Source organism: Melanostigma gelatinosum (genome assembly GCF_949748355.1).
Source record: "Melanostigma gelatinosum genome assembly, chromosome: 18".
NCBI classification, from domain to species: domain Eukaryota; kingdom Metazoa; phylum Chordata; class Actinopteri; order Perciformes; family Zoarcidae; genus Melanostigma; species Melanostigma gelatinosum.
The window spans coordinates 11,828,090-11,849,307 of NC_136651.1; the positions used below are offsets into that span (position 1 = coordinate 11,828,090).

A 21,218-nucleotide genomic window follows, 5' to 3' on the forward strand; every position below is an offset into this window, starting at 1 on the left:
TGCTATTGGAGTTTCAGCTGTTCTCTTAAGATTTCTGTTGATCAGTGGCTGAAAGTCAAGTGCCAAAAAAGAAGCATGACGTGACTCCAGTTTCCGTTTCACATCTTCTCTGTATTTATTTTCCGACTGAGCCGAGGCAGTCATGTCAATAAATTTGAAATCAATTGTCAAATCTTTTGCCTGTTTTTCCTGCATTGTAGATTGAAATGACTGCATTTTCAACAGCTGTGGAATATAATATTTTGTTCTATTGAAGTAATCTAATCTTAAACATCTGGAACTTCAGCAGTGAAGTTGTAATTTGACTGTAAAATGTTCTACTCCATCACTGGATGTTACTTTGGTAGGAAAGATCTTCTTTGTAGTTTAGTCTCTTCATGTTACATGAAGCTATTTTAGCATCACTATGTGTTTCCTGTGAAGCAGTCCGAGAGGAAACATGAGGATGTATCGTGTGTTCAAAAAACCAAATGCCACTGTGCATTTTTTTCTTCTCTTTTGTAATGTCAGCAGAAGATGAGACAGACCCCGAAACCTTTTGTGCCGGATAGAAACAGCTGCTTCAGAGCACAATCATACGAAATGACGTCATTGATAACGACCACGGTGAGCTGATAAGAGCAAATGATTCACACATGTTATGTCATGAAATCACACGCAAACATTTCTGAAGTTCCCCGGTAGTATACTTTACAAACATTTATACTATTACTATTCAGTGTTGATACATTGATTTATTCTACCAGTGGTAGTTTATATCTGATAACTGACAGAAACAGCTGCTGTCAAGTGATGGTGGCCATCTAGAGGTTTTTGTTTCTGCCCTGGTCAATGAATTTCGGCCTTTTTTTTGTTTGGTCTTTCAGCACTAAGTACACAAACTGTCACCAGCTGGCATTCAACATTTGGATTGTTTGGAAAAAAAATAATAAGGCCAATGGACAGTAATGGAAATATATTTTACAGGATATCTTTTTTTTATTTGTGTATACATTCATAAAATATGTCTTGTAGCATAATTTTACTGCACCTGCTACATCCTGTTAAATTGACAAACAAACTACTTGATAATCAGCTTTCTCCCTCAACCACTATCGCCATCAGGCTATTATTAGCCAATCTGTGTTGTTTAATGATGAATGAATTGATAGACATAAATACATACTTGGTTGATAAAGTGTGAGCTCAACAGCATGTAAATAACAGCATCCATTTTTATCAGCACATCTCTAGCGGTGTGTCAACCATGTAACCAAACACATAATAATATGTTGTTATTTTAACCAATGAACCGGTTTACACGTCATCACGTCTCACGTACCTCCTCTCATCTATGTAATCTCTCAGTACACTGCTGCCTTCAGGTGCTGTGAAAAACTGACATCTCGATTGTAAGAATTTGCAGAAGCATGAGGTGGATCTTATGGTAAAGGCATAAAAAAATGATTTAAAGGTGTATGTCAAAAAACTGAAGTTCAAAATCAATAATCATTATTTTATTATCAGTGATTACACACTTTACTATTCCGTCTTTTGCTCCGTTAGACGTTTAATTGTCATGTTTTACTTGAGTAGAAATATGAATACATTTGAACAGGTTGTTAATGGATTTTCAGTCTCTGACCGTCCGCATAACAATATAATGATGATAATAATCTGGAAAACACAATTCTGCTGTCTGTTAAGTGATAAATCTGATTTTACGAGGAGACAATGAAGGCAGCATGTCAAACCCACGCACATACGAGCACACCCCCGCCCCTGCCTCCTACCTCCCACCCTGCCTGCTGAAGCTCCGCTATCTTTAGCACTGCCACGGATTACAGTGCGCAGTGTGTCACAGACTTTGGCCAGCTACGTTTACCGCTGTGTTGTATGTGCAGCCTACTTTGCGCTAAAGATACAAAAAAAAAAAAAAGCCCACAGAAAATACAAAACACAAGACAGAAGTGATGGGGGAATGACAACAAACTCCGTACCCGTCTGCGGTTCTCCGACGCCGAGAAGACACCACCAAGGATGCTGCTGCTGCTGCTCTCCAGCCCGCAGAACGGACGCCTGCGCCGGGCCTCGCTGCTGCTGCTACTCGCCGTGGTCCTCCACTGTGTCGCCGCTGTCCGCGCGAGCCCTGCAGGTAAATACACAACAACACAGCCAGCACCAGACGCAGCAATTAGTGTAACTCATCTGTCTAATGAATCCCCGTCACTGGGGCGTCTTTGACTGATGAGCTTGTGACAAACAGCAAGACAAGAGGCTTTTTTTTTTTTTTTTTTTTAATTCACTGCGTAACGTTTTTAGGGAGACACGTGTTTTTTTCCCTTTATTTTAATCGTTGTCATTTTTGATAAAGTTTAAGTTTAGATGGACGTTTTGGACAGGTTAGACAGGTAGGTGTACAGTGTAACACAAGAGCACAAAGAACGGATAACGGTGAAAACAATACAAATTCCCTTCCTTGTTAGATACTCAATGCATTTCCTTGTGTGCTCACAGATTCGTTTTTTGTTATTATTACACTGATGTATCCCGGATGTACATTAGTCAATCCAATTCAATAGGACATCCATGTGGAAATAGCCATAAGAGTATTCTTATACTGTGATCTAGAGCTGCTTTTTTTGTATTGTTTATTGTTTGATTGAGTATTGCTTTGATAAGCTGATTAACCAGTATATATTACCTCTACCTGAGTGTAATTTAAAGAAAACAATAACTTACTGCTTACTTCATCTGAGCAGCAGCCACAAAAAAAACAAATAATTTGCTCCACATTTGGAAAATGTGAACGCCAAGCAACTGTTTGTAGCATGCATGACAGTCAGGTAATACTTTCTCAATTGAGTAACTGGTTAATCTGGAAACAGTCTTTTAGGTATTGTAAACATATTTGAGTGCAGTCTTTGTGCCCGTTTGTGTGAGCGTGTAATGGGTCTCTACACCGTGATGATTGCTGGGGAGATAATCTGCTTCTGAGCACAGAAACCATGGGAGAACCAACAGCTGGGTTCCTGTAATCTTTAGCCTTTATCTGAGGACACACACACACACACACACACACACACACACACACACACACACACACACACACACACTCACACTGAATATGTACTGCCTGGACCTGGACACAGACCTGTGTGAATATATAGACTTTGATATATTTTTCCAACCAAAACATAAACCCATCCACGCAGTCGTTGTGGTTCATTCCGGCTTCACCGGAGGCTGTGCGTGATATCACGAGGGTGTGAAGCTTAATTTTGCTGGTGCACGACGGAGAGGATGTCACAGTTTCAGTGTTTTTTTTTCTTCTTCTGTAGAGTAAGTTTGTGAAGTGCTTTTATGATTTTCATCCACATTCATCAATCCGAATATCATCATTTCCCATCCCCAGTGCTGAAAAACAAATCTGTGAGGGGGGGAAAGATGGCGTCATATCTACTCCACGGGCACTTTTTTAAGGAAATAGTACTTTATTTATCGTTGATATCGTATTGGAGGCATCTGCAGAACCACAAAAAGCACACTCAGTTTTAATAGTGACTCAGGTTTCAGGGTGACTTCGCTGGAGTGTGACAACAGCATGAAATGCATCGTAATCAGGTCGGTTGATTCAGCAAACGTCGACACTTCATCATGTGTAAATATGCCAGAAAGCTTTCTCGGAACACTTGGTTCATGGTATTGAAGTTGTCCAAAATCTCCATAAACCCATTTGATCACATAAACGTCTTGTATGCTTGCTGTCGAATTAGCAGCAGAATAATCAACTTTTTCACGAATATATATATATATGAAGGTTCTTGCTGCTCTAATTTTTAGCATTTCCCTGTATCAACATCAGTTCTCAATATTCAAATTCACCCGGGCCATTGTTGTGCTGCCACGTTTAAATGCCAGGTTTGTCATTCACCGAACCCACAGTGAGCTGGTGCGATGGTTATTCAGAGACCCACTGCCTCCGGCCTTTCCTTCCACCAGGATTAATCTTTAACGAGTAATATCTTCAGTGTCACACACACACACACACGCTAGCTGCAGTGTTTTTCAATCACCTTTTTTTTTGTTGCCCTGCAGCATAATTAGTCATCTGCGGACGTTGTAGATGGGATTGAGAGCTATGAAAAGCAAACTGCATGCGGCATAAAGAGCGCAGATGAGGGTTTATATGCTTAAGCATTTGTATCGTCACTGCAGATTTAGTGTATCTATGTTAGTATGCGATTAAAAGACTAGTTAATGGTTACATGGCATTGTTATTTGTCAGATTTGCCAACGATAATAACACCACATCTAAAAGGTTTTGATGGCAAATCACTAAATCTGCCTTAGATTGATATTGAAGTCCATGCTGCCAGGAAGTCATTTAGAAAATGCAGTTTAAAGCTAACAAGTGCTTCGTCTGCTTTTCAAATGGATCTGTTTTGTAGCTTGTGTGTGGTCTTTGAGGGGATTAGACATCACCAGCATTCTTCAGTGAGAGAAAGGATGAAAGACCACCCAATTATATGGTGGTAACCGTCATACTGAAATTGCAACAGTCAGGAAAGATGTTATTGATCTTCCCCATTGTGGTCCTTGGAGGTCTGAAAGGCTTTGCTGTGGCTCCTTTTTAAACCACTGCTCTGTGTTGCTTTCTGTTTTTCTATCTCCACCCGACCTTCACTTGAGACCGCACGGCTACCAGACCTCTCCAGGAAATGAGAGGGCCACAATTAATCAACTTACAGAGCGCTCGCAGACATCTGATCTCAGCCAGAGACGGCACAGTTCAGCCGGAATGAGACGCACTATTCTCATTTAGTTGTCGTATACAGGCAGTTGTCTTTTTTTTCCAAACCAATCCTCCGATCAAAATTGATTTGATTTTTTTTTTTTTTGGTTTAATCAGAAAAGAGACAATTTATCTATGTCAGCGGTTTTGCATGTGCAGCTTTGCATGTGTGTGTAGCCACATCCTTACCAAGAATGGCAGTCAGAGGCACCCCAAAAATACATCATACCCAGAAATCTCTCTGTCCTAGATATCGCAGCAAGTTATTTTGATAACGTGACACCGGGTGAAACAATACAACAGGTTTGCTGTTGAAAAACTAAGTTAAAGGTAATTGTGAGCCAAATCAGCCCAGTCAATTTGGGGGTTTTCGTTTGCATTGGTTAATCCAGTTATTGCATACGCAGTATTACATAACACAGACTATTCTAACAACTGGACCATCCAGAGGCGAACAAACATGGCAACCATGAAAAAGGTAAAATAACAAAAAAGACAAGCTTTTACATACACACACACGCATACTTGCTGCCGTTGTACAATTCCCTTCAACCGTTGTTGTGTGTGCTGCTCTGCCCCACTGTGACGATAATGACACAGTAATTATCCGCTCTGTGTAATGATTTCAAATCGGCATTGTGCGACATGACAGAAGCTGCTGCAACAGAAAAGAAAAACGATGAGCGAGATAACGCAGGAGAGACACGACGGCGCCACGTGAGAGGGGGAAACAAAGACTCGCTGCACCTTGAGTTCTTTTGGTGACGAAATTCTTTGACTTTTTTTCACCTTAAAGTCACGTAACCACCACTACTTCCTTCCTCAGCATTATGATCTGTGTCTTGTGTGTTGAACAGGTGCTACGTCACCCCCCCCCATTTTCTACGAAGTGTGGCAAAAAAACGTTACGTGTAGGAGTGACTGAATCAGATTATGGTGGGAACTCAACACCTACACTACACTGGTAACTGAAACTGATAAGGCAGACAGTTTCCACGCAGTTAGTCATCTGATGTAGGCCACGGAACAAGGAACTGTATGAAATGTGCTAATTTTTGTTATAATATGCTGTTTATTTAGCTGAGCAAGGAAAATACATTTTCTTTCCATATGCTCAACTGTTATTTCTATTTCTAGCAGTTTTATATGTGCTTAAATCCTGATCACACATTTGTTTCGTCGTTCTGTCTGCCCCATTATTTGCCCTCTTTATTACAGTTACTGATCTAAAAATTGTTATTTAATTGAGATTATTGGGTTGTATTGGAGTGGATATATTGTGTATATTGCCCTCTACTCAACTACACTATATCCATATTTGTTTTATATATAAAATATGTTATGGAGGTGTATGGTATTTTACGTGACAATATCATATTGTCTTTAATACGATATTGAAACTTTTCTGTGTAATCAATTGAGAACCTGTTTTTAGATAAGATGAATACACAGAACAGTTCGTTTTTATGCTAATCCATTTTTAAAACTATTAAAATGGATCCTTAAAAAATCTGTCACTTCATCATAAAAGACTGTAAATTAAGTTTGTTATCGAAAATATTCAAAACCGTATATAACTGCATTTCTGTCCAACAAATCCCATATTTGTGCCCTTGGATGGAGTAGCTGACGTTTGGCCAGCGGTCACAAAGGATCGCTACCACTGTATAATCAGTACGGCAAAATATCTGACTGGTTATGGCTTACACAGCATATCGTCATATTGCCTAATCCTGACTCGCAGCATATAGCAGCACTTGTCCCAGCTGATGCCTATTAAAACAATCAACTAGAAACAGGCTGCTTGGCATTTGTTCGCCGTTGTCATTTTTGGAGTGAGGCCTGTTGGATAAACAGGAGCATGGTTGCACATGAGCACACACACACACACACGCACACGTTATCCATGTGGAAATAAACAGTGTGGTAATATACCAAGTGAAGAGCTCTTCAATGTTTCCACTTGATTTGGAGTGTTTGTCTTACTTCCTGTCTGCTATCAGAGGGTCAGGAAAGGCACACAATGGGAGTGTGTGGCCTACCCATTTCCTACTTCTCCTCTAAATCTCCCTCGCGTACACACACACACTCACACACACACACAATTACAGATTTGGGTGACATTCTATTATATAGTAGCTGTGGAACAGCTCGAAGGAGCACAAGTTAATGGTGACATGAAAGTGTGTGTCTGTGTGTGTGTGTGGGTGTTCACCAGGCTGTGACAATGCCTCTGTTTACCTCTCAGCTCTCTCTGGCAGAGCTGCTGCTGAGCTCAACAGCCTGGCAACAGCAGCAGAAGCAGCAGATGGTTAAGAAAGTCATTTTTCTTTCGTTCCAAGGGCTGCTTTCTGTGTCCCTGAGTTACGTGATGTTTTTTTCCACACCTCCACCGTGTTCGCCGATACCGAACGACTCGATGTACCACAGGAACGTGTCTGTTCCATCTCCCTGTCTGTTCCATCTCCCTGTCTGTTCCATCTCCGTCTCCCCGTCCGTCTCTCGATTTCTTATTCATCTTCCTCCTTGATTGAGCTTTCTAGTTAGCGGCGGCACCGTGTGGGAGGCACGTCGGTGCAAGTCCACCCTCCTGTGGCGACTTGACATTCACGTGTGACTCCTTTGTTATGCTGGCACAGATTTGAGCTGCTTTGACATGTAATTATCATTATGAGCATCTTCATAGGTTCATCTGTGTTTAGAAAAAGTTCCATTATATATTTGTTGTTTGAAGCTTTGAAGCATCATTCATAATCTGGCCATTTTGCATGTCTAGTATTTATTCTGTGTAAACACAATATCTCTGGACAGTTGCATCTAAAGTTTGGCGACACTATTTTTATTAATAATTTACAATTAGTAGAATTATTAGATTTCAGTGGTGGCTGCATTTGGTAAAGTCCAAATTTGTATTGTGCTTCAATCCATATTTGTTGGCATATAGTGTTTAAAAAACAACTTTTCACTTACTAGGCTATTAACGGGACGGTCTAGCATGATTTGCATTCATAAAACTACAATAACATCTATTTTTGTCTGATGAAAAAAGACATTTGGTGTAACCCTTTGCTATGGTGCACCGAAGTCATATTATCATTTTCATGCAACTGTTGGTGAACGGTACTGAAGGCAGTTTACGATGGATTGTCACACTTTTTTTTTCTCACCGTTCCACGCCTCACACAGTCACGATGAGGCACGCACAGAGTCTGTTTGTGACTGGGTGTGTGTTTGTGTATATATGGCTGCTTGTGCGTGTATGTGTGTGTGTGTGAGGAGAATAATTATCTGCATTCATGTGACTGCACCATATTAACATCCAACGTGATGAATAACCGATGAAGTGCTGGCTGGAGGTGCTGAGATGCTAGCTCCATGATAATAAAGACGGCCGATTTCTGAAATATAGAGGCCATTGCTTTCTCGCTTTCATAACAGGGATTTAATGCCTTTTTTTTTCTCTTAGACACCAGGGACTCATTTACGTGCCAGGATTTACAAATAGTCTATTCTGTGCATGATGATATGTGGAGTCAGGACAAATACACCGAATGATTCGGCTTTCTACTGAGATACAGTCTCTTGCGATGCGTTATTGCTACTTAATTGCAACAATATCTCAGTACGCTCTCCTGTGACACTGAGTTGTGCTTCTTGTGTCTCGCGTCACTGCAGACACCTTCATTCTAGAGCTGTTCCCATCACTGGCCGGCAGACATCTGAATGACAGCACATGTGAACATATTGTTGTGCGCACGTTAAAAAGAAAAAGTCTGAGATTAAAGCCTTATTTGTATCTTTTGTCCAAAAGTATGAAACACTGTGAGTTGGCCTGTGATTTTACAACCCTGATAACATGCAAACATACAAACGCACAGTCACGTATTTGACGAATCCATTCTGAATGGTCTCATCCTCACAATGAAGAGAGCTCAAGGAGTTTTACACGGGAATGGGTGGTTTGATCTCTCACACGAGTGCTGCCATCTGCACCTGGTCCTCAGGCAGTCGGATCAAAGAGAATGGCCGGGGGAATAATCTGGCCACAGGACTCGAGGGGGTTGCGGAGGAGAAGCGGGAGAGAGAGACGTGATGCCTGGGCAGCATGTTTCAGAAGATAGTTGAGAGTTAAGAACTGAGACAATTTACCAATGTCCTTGCTTCCGCCAACTAATTGGGCAGTGTTAAACTAATCACAGCCGTGCAGAATTCAACACGACAAATCCGGAGTGATCTGGAACATTGTCTTCGTTTTAAAAACAACAAGTTGGTGGACAGCGTCTTTAGAAGGAAGCAGAGTCTGCAGTGATGTTTGTGATCGAGCGTAAGAACGTAAGTTGCCAGGTAGGAGACTACAGTCGCTTCCAGAAGGAGAAAGAACACATTCAGTCATGTTTTGACTGAGTGAGACTAAGTCTTGCACAGGCACGTGTCCAAGATCTGTTTCCAGTGACATTAATGTCTTCTATAAGGTCATGGGGCTCGACGGCAATCAATAAGAACACGTGGAATAGATACCTGGAGGGAAATTAAAAGGAGGACACGTAAGGAGCCACGACAACTGGGGGAGGAAGAGGAGAGAAAAGAGTTCGCAGAGTGAGGCTCGGCGCATGAGCACGTCACACTCGCAAGGATGTGGAGCAACGTGGCATAAGAGAGCAGGTGAGGCCGCAATTAAACACAGAAGTGACAGAGTTGTTGCCAAGCTGTGGGGGGGGGGGGACGAGACGTTAAACAACGACCAAAGACGCTGTGGGAGTTGTCTGTATACCTGCAGGTTAGTTTAATGGCAGTGGATAAAACCATCGGCCCCTCAGCTATACAGATGTTACACAAACATCCCCGATCCTCCTGCTCCTTCTGTGTCTTTGACACAAACAGAAAACAAAGCTTCTCAGATTACACATGCGTCACTCCAGCGCTCACTCCCTGAGGCAGACCGTGAGAAGATGTGGACGTGTGTGTGTGTGTGTGTGTGTGCGTCCAGCTGTCCAGCTCCCTGATGTTGTTGCGATGTGTAGACTAGTCGAAATGTGTGTGTAATGTGTATGTTGGGGGGGGGGGGGGGGGGGGTCTGCCGTCTGTGGTGTTTGTCATCCAAATGTGTGATGTTGTTTTAGTGTCGTGGATTTGCTCATTTTAGCGAATAGTTATTTATTTTCTTTAGCTTTTAGTTCATATGGTTTTAAGATTGATGTTTGGGATTTGATGAAAGAAGTTCAAAACAGATGTTTGTATCCGTCTTTAGCAACCGGTATCGTGAACACAAATTGAATGGGTGAATCCTTTCATAACGTTGTAACGTTCCCTTTTCAGTGCGGCATAAAGCTACTACGAGGAACTCTGATTTCGCCGGTTCCCCGTAGACCAAAGCGGTAGTGTTTCCGAGCACCGGAGCATAAACCTCATTTTTATTGCAACGCGGCCCGACAGTCTGCCTCGGGCAGTCCGACATATGTAGTTAATCCGCACAAGTATCGATGAAAGGATGCATCCACATTTACATATGTCTACACAAATACAAAAGACAAGTCTCCGAAGATGCAATATTGTATCTCATATCACCTCAGTGAGTCGAGATTTATTAAAGCCACATCGAAGTGAACTATACAGTAGACCTGTTTGCCCTCTTCAGTAGATCATTTAAATACACTCACCAAGCTCACCCCCCTTTTTCTTTCTGTCAGCTCTCGACTTGAACAACCCTGACCTATTGAGACCCATTATCCCCCCAAAGACACCGGGCTCATCTCTCCTCCATATCGCACCTTCTGTCTGTTATGTCGCTATAACTGTGCTGTTCACCTTTTAGCCGTCCTCCTGTGCAGCTCTGCCGGGGCTCATTATCCGCTCTGCACTCAAGTGCTCCTCCTGCCCTCTGCTACCAAACACACCTGCTGTGGACCTGCGACCCACTCCTTCCTTCCTGCGTGTGTTTGCGCCTATATATCGAAATAGTCTAATTATCTAACCGTGATTGCGGGCCGATCTGTTGAGATGCTGATGAAACTGTTGTGTTCTCTCCCTCCCTGCCCCAGCTGGCAGTAAGTGCCCTCACCATCTAGACTGTGCTAGAGAGGGACGCCACTTCTGCAGGCCTGGCTCCTCCCGATGTGGCCACTGCCTCTCCCCGTTGGAGGAGAACGACGAAGGTCGCTGCACGGTGAAGAAGAGGCACCCTCCGCATGGTATGAAGTACACTGCATACAGATTTCACACACACACAAACACACTTCATGTAGGTTTGCATTCACACAAGCTCGTTTTCGTTTGATCACATTTGAGCTGAACCCGAATCTTTTCAGACGCGTTCACTACTTCAGGGGAGGTCGGTTTCCTCAACCCACTGACCGACGAACTCATTCAGTGTATTTATATGCGCATGAATAACTTGCTATGGTAAGATACGGTTATTTTACATGAGAGTGAAAAGGATGTCTGGTACCCTGCAGGTTGACATTTGGAAATTCTATAATGATATTTCAATCCTAATATCTATGAATTTACTGTGCAGGCAGTTAGTTTTCACAGTCAATTAGAGCTGAAATGCCAGCTACTATTTTCAGTTCATTTTCAAGCAAAAATGTGAAATATTGTCTGGTGGTTCCAGCATGTGAGGATTTCATGCTTTACTTCTAATACTGTAAATTGAGTATCTTTGGATTTTGGGCTTTCGGTCGGACGAAACAAGGAATGGAAAGACGTCGCCTTTTATAGACAAAAGCAGTTAATGGAGACAATATATTTATGACTCTTCATGACTCGTGTGTTTTCTGAATGAAAACACAGGAAAGATTAAGCTTGACAAGAGTAAATAGAAGATTGATTAATACTGATGAATTGCAACCTCAATTCTACGAAGACATGCTTCAGTTTGAAATGACAGAAACACAGCAAGCGTGCATGTAAATGCACTGACTGACTCGCTGCCATTCGTTCTCTGCTTTCCTTTACATCCTCACTGCACATTCATTCTTTGTCACTGCCTCTTTTATTTCCAGTTGACCTCAGTATCCTGTTGCCCGCTTCTCTCTTCCGCTCCACCTCTTTTTCCCCTCTTGCCTTATTGCGCCGTCTGTGCTTTCCTTCTCCTCTCCCGTACCTCATGTATCTCTTCTCTAATTTGCCTGTCTGTCGGCGTGTGTGCCAGCAGTGCGATGTCATGCCATGGAAATCAGACTTTTTTTTTTCGCAGCTTGGCTCTTTCGTTACGAAATGAGATTCAGTGATTGAGATGAGGGGCAAGAGAGAGAGAGAGAGATAGTGAGGGGGAATGTCATCTAAGTGATTAAAGCCGATGCGGGGGCGATGCGTGTGTGTGTGTGTGTGTGTGTGTTTCAGACGCAGCAGGGGTGTCTGACTGACTGACTGACTGTTCATGTCTGTGTGTGTGTGTGCTCTGCAGGATTAAAATGTTGAAATGAGCAGATGAAATCACTATCATTTCACTGTCCTGAATATACAACATTTAGGTTTATTTGGTTTGTCAGCGATGCGTCAAAACCCGATAGAATCTGCATCGTCCAGCTGCTGCCTTGGTTGTTTGGCAGCATTTACACGCTGCAAACAACCATTTACAAGTCGCTCTGTTGTCACTTCAGAGGAAATGTAATGGCTGCGTTTTCAGGAAGAAACAGCTGATTATCTAAAATGTTTGTGCATTTGCTAAAGCAGGAAAAATACACATCATCAAAACTGTTCTGACGCACGGGTTTCCTGCACCCTCATAGTAGTAGTAGTCAGTTCATTCTCTCTTCTTCTTCTATTTGTCTCACTCCCGCACATATACGCTCGTGACTAAACCTCTGCATCAGAAGATCGAACCATTTGTTCTTTCGACTTCACACGTCTTGTCATCGCCATCAAGCTGACTCACTGGCCTTGCAGCCAGGTTGAATTTGAATGAGTTTCTACTGTTCTGTAGAATAATCACGGTAATATCACAAAGCACTTTTTCTTAAATTAACATGCTTTGAGAGAAGTAGATTTGTATGTGGGCCAGAAAGGAATCCATCATTTAGTGTATGTAGAAGAGGGCAGGAACTATCGGCATGTTATCCGTGTTTGACAGCACCCAGGATTCTACCTCGTCACTCTCTTGCTCTTCCTTCTCTGGCTGTAGAAGCTGTTTTGTGTGACGCTGCTATAGCTACAGGGTGCTGTTCCCCACACCGCTCCACTGTGGCATCTACACTGCCTCTGATGGCTGCTTTAACAGAGCTAATATCAGATGGTCGGGTCTTGGTTGACATTTTTTTTGTCCACTACACTTTTGTAAATGAACACAAAGAGGATGAACGAGCATAGTGGATGAACAAGGTTGGGGGAGGCGCCGGCAGCACTTTTTATTGAAAGTAGGACCAGTTTGTATTTGACATGCAGGCGTGCGCTGCCATTGGTAAACACACAGTACACCTCGAAGCCATGTCCTTTGTTCAGCAGCCGCACAAAGTACGTGAATTGTATGCTTCTTTACGTGCAGTTAAATTGCGTATGTGCTGAAGGCAGGGCTGTCTCCATGGAGCCCGGGGTTTTACGGCCTGTTTTTGTGCACGCATGTTTGTATGTCTTTCCTTTATATAATATACAATAGACAGCAATTGACAAACTGTAAAGACAATGCCATTCAAACCACCGCTTTAGGCACTCAGCTACACAAAACATAAACAGATATCCTGCAGCAGTTTACTTTAGTGACGTGAAGTTAGATGAATAAACTGATCAAGAGCCAAACGACAGTTTTAGCTTATTAACAATTGAATAAACATTTTGACATTTTGAGGGACTGAGTGAGTTGCGAGTAGATTCATGGATGTTGATGCCAGCATTTCTATACATAATGCCTTTCCACTTGGCACGCTTAATCTGTGAAATAGCTTCAGCGTGACTTCTTTACAATTGTAAACAGTCCCACTTTGTAGCTGCATGGTGTAATGTTCAGCCAGAGGGTGCCCTGCCACAGGATCGGAGGTCCACCCGACATCGTCTCAAAAAAACCCTGTGGGAAACACTTCTCTCCTGTTTGAGTAGACAGCAGCCACCAGTTCCACAACTGCAGTTCCACAACCTTTCAGCAGGAGAAATAACCGCAGCTACAACAGCTAAGACCGGCTCATGTGGTCATAGACGAGGAAGGGGATTCTGCTTCTTCCGCTGCAATAAATGGCTGTTAACTGTTGCATTTTTCATGGTCATTTTTGTTTTTAGAAGACAATGTGCCTTTTGTAAGTACAATTTGAAACTACATTTAAAAAAATATATGAAATACCGTGTACTTATTTTCTCTTTAATATTATGTTTGTTTTTTAGATTACTTTCAAAAACAAAATAAATTCTTTGAAAATATATATTTTTTTCCAGATTACTTGAATAACAAAATACTTTCTTTAAAAAACAAGTTTATTTCATATTTTCAACATTGTCTCTTGATTTTGAAAGTATTGCAGAAACTAAGCGGCTGTGGCATGTTTACGAGCAGATACAGTGGCAACGGAAGTTCTGACAAAAAAAATAAAAAGGGTATTTTTTTTAATGACGTGAAAGACGGGCGTGACTGTTTACTGAAGGTGAGAACATTGTAGGAGATTTCCTGCAGTCATCTGACTTTTTATAGCAGGTGGGAGGGAGCGCCTCTGCACTAACTTATCACTTACTCCCTCATTCAAAACAGGCTCACTAACAAAGTGCAGTAGATACGAGTTGCTGTTTCAACTGTGATCTTGTTGATCTGTTTTCTCTTATTCGGCCTTTCCTCCAAACACCGTAGAAAGAACACAGGAATTAGAAAGTTCTGAAAGAGGGCGTCCCCGTTTTGTATTTTGTAAGCTGTGGAGTCGGTCAAGATTCTGGTTTCAGAGAATTTGAGAATGAGCAATCAGTCAGAGCTGAAGTCCCTCTGGCTGTCTCTCTTCCTTCTATGTACGTCACATATTCAATCTCCCACTAGAGGGCAGCAGCACACACTGAGTATAAATCAATAATCCTTCGACAGGGCTGAGGACATGCTCACTGTGAAGGGGAGGCACTGTGATCTCGTACAACTTGTCCTTCTACTTCTAGGAATTAAAATGTTGCTTTATTGTGAGTCTTTGTGGAGAAACTCAGTCTTAAAGATCTGTCGATGAAATTAACTTGACGTTTAGTCGACAAAATCGAATGTGTGTAGATCACGGTACAATTTGCCAAACAAAAAGTGGCGAGATCTGTGAAATCTGTCTGATTTCGAGTTTCTAAACGAGGACGATGGGGCAGGAAGGGAGAGTGTGTGTTCATGCGTGGGGTTTGGGGGAGGAAGAAAGGTGAATGCTTTTTAAAAGGGGAAATAGAAAAGCACAGATGTGTGTGATCCTCAATCCCTGTTGAGCTGTTTATTGTTTGTTTGTTGTACCCAACTGCCCCCTGGGTGCCTCTCAAGAGGTTATGGGTCATTATCAAGCCGGTGACAAAACTCTCTTACACAAGGAGAGGTGTGCGTGCTTAGTCAGTGTGTGACAAACCACACGCATACAGAAAATCACCGCCTTTTTTAAAAATGACTGCTCACCCATTTTTTACCATCTCCCTGCTGATTTCAAATAAATCCACACTTAAGAAACATGCGATAAACATCTCATTTAAAAAATAAAAAAAAACGTTTAAAATTTAGAATCCTGTAACTACGACATGCTCCTGGTGAGCACACGGGCAGAGTTGGAGCTCTCAACCACCTGCAAAGTACAGATGGCGCATCCCGCCTCCACAGACACCTGCCACGGAGTGCACTAAATGGCCATTAGTGGAGGGGGGTAAGAAAATGACAAAGCAGGCAGTGAAAGTGCCGGCATGTCATATCATACATATTAGCTCGGCCAGATGGCCGGCCTTCTGGAGCGAAAGTGACTATGTAATCATTAATGTAATGTAGGTGGTGTAAAAATGTGCCGTAACACATTTGTTTGGATCGATGTATCTGCACTGATCATTGATTTATCTGCACTGGTTTCTACATTCATCAAAATAAACCTTTTATTGGCAAATGATGCTGAATTGAGTCATCAACTTCAGCAAGCAACTTCAGCTTTTTGCGATTTTTTTTTCTTTCCTTTTCACATGACTTGCTGCCTCTCCTGCTTTGCGTGCAAGTACCTATAATTTGATATATTGCAGGGTAACTTTTATAAAGGGAAACAGCCCTTTGATCACCGCCATTAGCAGTGAGCTATGAGATCTATTGTGAATGTAGCAACTGAGAACCCAGTGAAGCCAAAGTTTGGCTGATTGCTCCGGCCCCCCTGCGGTGCTTCCTCCCCCGGCCACACACACACACACACACACACACACACACACACACACACTCTATCGGCCCTGGTCGCCCTGGACACCTCGGCAGTACTGCAGGAATGTGGCTCACTGTCTGGCCTCAAGGGCTGTTAACAACAGTTTAGTATTGTGTCCTTTTTTTATCAGTCCACAAACAAACAACACACATGGGCACACTCCCTGTTCATCACTTCAGAGCCAAGACCCTGGAAAAACACGTCGATATGCGGCTGAACCGCATGCATGTGCTCCCAGTCTCTCCCTTTACTACACTCAATAGTTGGTCATGAAAGTGGCCAAGCTGCGAAAATATGTTTTTTCAGACAGAAAAGCCCAGCCTCAAGGTCATGGGACACGAGTAGGGACAACAATTAAGAAAATTAGAGCTGATTAGTTAATTAGTGCAATTATTTTGATAACTCAAGCCAAATATGACCTTGGTCCAGTTTCCCAGTTTAGATTAATCATTTTGGATCTTATTTTTAGCAGATTTTTATCGACCAAATGATTCATCGAAGAAAAAAATAAATCAGCTGATTTAAAAACTGAATAAGATAGTGGAAATAATTTAAGTACACTCCTCTGTTGGAAGATTTTGACGTTATTAATTGAATATTATGGCTAAATATTAGTTAATATGGGAACCTCGGTCATTGTAACATGTGTGCTTATGATGCATATGGAGTGACTGTCAGTTAGTAACCGATTTGTATGTTATGTGTATGAATGAAGGTGCTTTGTTTACAATAAGAAGCCCTTTGTGTCACTGTGAGTGGTACAACATTGCATGCAATCCGGATATCCTTTTGCCTTTCTTATTTGATTTTAGCTTGTACTTGTACTCGAGTTAATTCATGTTGAAGTTCATCAGTGTAACTTTAAACCTTGTCTGTAGGTAAAGTGCCATTCTACCCTGACCCGGATGAAGAGATCGATTACCTTCACGCCGTCATTGAAAAACAGGAAGTGACAGAGATCACACCACCAAAGCAACATGCTGGTAAGAGCCTTGAATGCAGTTAAAAAAAAAAACAGTTTTGAGTTTGGATGTGTGAGATTTACTTTAAGTTCTTCTAGTTTATAGAGTTTTTAGGTGATTCAGGATTTCACATTATCCCCACACGTCCTTTAGTTGTCATTCACCTCCATTAGATATTGTGATTTCCCCTCATGTGAGCCTTTGATTATGACTCTGTCTCTGTTTGTGTCTTCCTTACTCTCTGCAGTGGCCAAAGCAGACGTTGTTAAAAGCAGGACAGATGCCTCCAGACTCAAACAGACAATCCAGGACCGTCTCTTCACCGAGAACCTCAACGCCACCGCTGCAGTCACTGCCCCTCCCAACGCATCAACCGCCCAGCCCACGGACACTGGAGTTGGGGGCCGAGTGCGTCATGTGCCAACATCCAAAAATGACAACATTATCGTCAGTGAGTATGATCTTATGTCCTCAACACAGACCAGAAGGCTTTTACTGCACCCAGGCAGTGAAAGCCTGATGGTGTAGAATACAGTGCTGCTACCAGACAATGATACAAATTACATGTTGTTAAGATTTGCGTCATCTTGTCATTTCATTTCTTGTTAAGCAATGTGCTGTCTGAATGTTTACCAGCAAGATTATATCACTTCTGTTCTTCATTTGTCCCAACTGAACATTTGATTCTATTCATCCCAGTGTGTTGATCATCTTACCCAAGATGATCATAACAACCCATGATGAGCAAATGGGCGAAGATATGATTCTATTTATCACCCATCAAAAAAAGACGTCTCAGCAGGGAAGTCATCTGACTGCCGCTCAATCACTCTTTGTTTACTCCTTAACATGATCGGCTCCCCTTTGTTTTCCTCTTTCTTTTGTACCAACCTGCAGTCGTGATCGTGCTGTGTGTGGTGGGGGGCGCTGTGGCAGTGGTCCTGGCAACCATCTGTTACATCAAGTAAGTCTGAACACCTGAATTCACAAGTGACGGAAGAGAACGCTTGATTTCATCTTTTTGTTGTCGAGGAATTTCTCTAAACCAAATTAAATGCACTAGAAAGACCAATCTGGGTTTGAGACTTAATTGCGTAATAATCCGTATGACGTCAAATGTTCATACTTATAGATTAATAAAAATGACAGAAAACAAATGCACTTTATTTTTGTAATTTTTGTAATTAGGTGGAGAGAATTTATAATATACACAATTGTGCATAATTTAAACTCATAAATATCTGAAAAATGAACATTGAGAGAAAATAAATTGAAGCTGGCATCATGATATTTAAATTGAAGTATGTATCACATCGTTCAATTGCAGCAAAACACAACAACATCAATTCCACAACATTTTATGGAGGGGTCAGCCTTCAACGCAAGCCATTAACAGATGAATTCAACTATCAGTGTGTTTTCTGGCAAGTTCAGCTAAAAGTCATGAAGAACAAAGTATCTCCTTGAGCTCTGCTGGTTGATTTAGTATGACTACACAGAAAGAGGAAGAAAAACTCTTGATAAAACTAAATGAATGGATTTCTCAGTCAATTTCACTTCATGTTGGTTGTTTGATCATTTACACCTGTTGATCGCCGTTAAAGGCCGACTTGCTGTTCACGTATCACATGATCTGTGAGCTGAGCTGAAAGGGTGTATTTAACAGCCATCAGCATCGCAGGAAACTCAGATTCACGCTGTCCCCCACAGGTTGCAGAAAGACTCGCGTCTGGCTCAGAAGGTGGACTACCCTGCTTTCAGAGGGGCAGGCGCACCCACAACCACAACCGACGTTCCCTCTGTAAGCGCACAGCGTTTCCTTCAGCTAACTGCTATTGTTAGAGCACGCTTTGCTTCCATTTCTCACTTATTTTTCTATAATAACCACAAGATGTGGTTGTGCCCTGTGCACAGAAGATGTGTTTGCAAAGGTGTCATCCACACTTCCTTCCTCTGTTGTGTCCTCAGATTGGGGATACGACTCTGGCTCAAAGCGCTCAAATGTATCACTACCAACATCAAAAACAGCAGATGCTCTCAATGGGAAAGTACGTTTTAGTGTTTTTATTCCCGACACACTCTGTGCCACTCCCTCCCTTTTTTTCTTCTTTTTCTTATCTCTCGTGTCTTAATGCAGAGTTAGTGTTCAACCACTTCCTCTGACTGTGTCACCTCTTTGCCTTAACTCCACTTGTCTTTTTATTTCCTTCTTCAGTAACAAACCGGAGCAGAAAGTCCTTGACTCCGAGGTCACATCAGATGAGGAGGAAGTGGGCGGAGACTTCACAGTATACGAGTGCCCCGGACTTGCACCGGTGGGAACACACACACACACACACACCCACACACACACACCAACAAATCCGTTCTGATGATGACTGAAAATCCATTTCCTTCCCTCTTTCACAGACTGGAGAGATGGAAGTGAAGAACCCGCTGTTTGATGACTCAACTTTAAATTATCAGGGGAATATCAATTAATTCTGAACACTTCACACACACACACAGATATTTACATACAGGTATACAAGCCACTTCTCTGGAGGAAACCACTTGATCTCACATTGCATGCATATAGATATAGAACTGGAGGAGCCTGGCAGAGGTGAATAAAAAAATGATTGTTTTCTTGTTGCCCCTCCTTTACTATATCTGCCACCAGTACGGCTTTTATTACTACAAATGTACGTTGTGTTCCTCGTTAGTTTATGTCCGTCACTGATTTTGAGCGTTCCTGTCTTTTAACATAACGTTATCAGAGTCCTCCCAGACATATCCCCATCGGTGTTTGTTTCTCTGAGTTAACATTTGTTTCCTCCACCGTTGTTACTTTCCTTCATTTCTGCAGCTGTGTCCAAAGAATGTGACCCAATAGCAGACGCGTACAACACACTGACACACGCACACACATACATAAGCTGAGAAACAGGTGCCCTCTCTTTGCTTTGTCATGCATAGATAGTGTCTAAACCACATTCCTGACAGATCAGATCTCTGCGATACCTCTGTAAAAACTCCCTAACACCACACAAGGTTGTTGCTGTTGGTGTTGGCGATTTTATTCCTTGTCATATAAGCTGCACATAAATATTTTAAGATTATAAAATATAAATATATACATGAAAATGAAGTACCGGTACTTGATGATGTCTGTTTGCATGGTTTGACTTGCTGTGTTTGAATAATGGCAAAGCTTTGCTGAACTATTCTGCCTCCTGTATGTATGCATCTTGTTGCTGGAGGAGGAACGTACAGTCAAAGGGACTCATGAGCACTTGAATGAAACTTTAGTGACGGGACCAAACTGATGGATGTGTAGGTGGTAAATATCACTGTCTTGTCTTGTCCCTCTTTCCTCTCAGTCTTCTTGTCGGGCCCAAGTTAACTTCTTGCTGCAAAATGTACATACAAAGAGTGAATGTGTTCACTTTTTATAGATATTTGTACATGCAGACCAAGGATTGGAATTAAAGTTTTTACCACATGTGGAAATTACTTTTCCTTTCCCTTTCGTGCTTGGTATGCACTCAATGATAGATATAGATATATATATATATATATATATATATATATATATATATATATATATATATCTCTCTCTCTCTCTCTCTCTCTCTCTCTCTCTCTCTCTCTCTCTCTCTCTCTCTCTATATATATATATATATATATATATATATATATATATATATATATATATATATATATATATATATCTCTCTCTCTCTCTCTCTCTCTCTCTCTCTCTCTCTCTCTCTATATATATAGAGAGAGAGAGAGAGAGAGAGAGAGAGAGAGAGAGAGAGAGAGAGAGAGAGAGAGAGAGAGAGAGAGAGAGAGAGAGAGCGAGAGAGAGAGAGAGAGAGAGATCTCTATATATATATATATATATATAGATATAAAAAATGCAAATGCCTTTTTGTGATAGTTGCAAGAACAATAGGCAATGAGGGAAAGAGATGCAACAAAGGTTGAAATGTAATGCAAAGAATGTTGGCAACTGTGATCACATTCTCTGGTGTGTGTGAGATGATGTCATCTGTGTTATCGTCTTGACGGATGTTCAATACAAACTAATTCTGTGCAGCCAAACATACATACAACATGTTTCCAAAGATACCGAATATTTCAGATTGAACTTTGGGTCTAAAATGATGCACAGGACATTTT

At 41.8% G+C, this 21,218-nt stretch overlaps 1 protein-coding gene across 1 annotated transcript; it reads left to right on the forward strand.

The window, feature by feature from the left end:
- The first annotated feature begins 1,824 nt into the window (after positions 1-1,824).
- npdc1a (neural proliferation, differentiation and control, 1a) lies at positions 1,825-20,521 on the forward strand. Its single transcript, XM_079289802.1, has 9 exons — positions 1,825-2,134; positions 10,813-10,962; positions 16,968-17,072; positions 17,299-17,502; positions 17,949-18,015; positions 18,762-18,852; positions 19,020-19,099; positions 19,267-19,366; positions 19,461-20,521. Exons 1-9 carry the CDS (start codon positions 2,020-2,022, stop codon positions 19,530-19,532), a joined length of 984 nt encoding a protein of 327 aa, XP_079145928.1. The 5' UTR covers positions 1,825-2,019; the 3' UTR covers positions 19,533-20,521.
- Positions 20,522-21,218: the final 697 nt, after the last annotated feature.

Excerpts from the sequence above, each read along its gene's own strand:
- npdc1a (XM_079289802.1), top strand. The coding sequence starts at position 2,020 with ATGCTGCTGCTGCTGCTCTCCAGCCCGCAGAACGGACGCCTGCGCCGG. Across the intron at positions 10,963-16,967 it reads GAAGAGGCACCCTCCGCATG|GTAAAGTGCCATTCTACCCT; the intron begins GTATGAAGTACA and ends CCTTGTCTGTAG. Across the intron at positions 19,100-19,266 it reads CAGATGCTCTCAATGGGAAA|TAACAAACCGGAGCAGAAAG; the intron begins GTACGTTTTAGT and ends TTCCTTCTTCAG.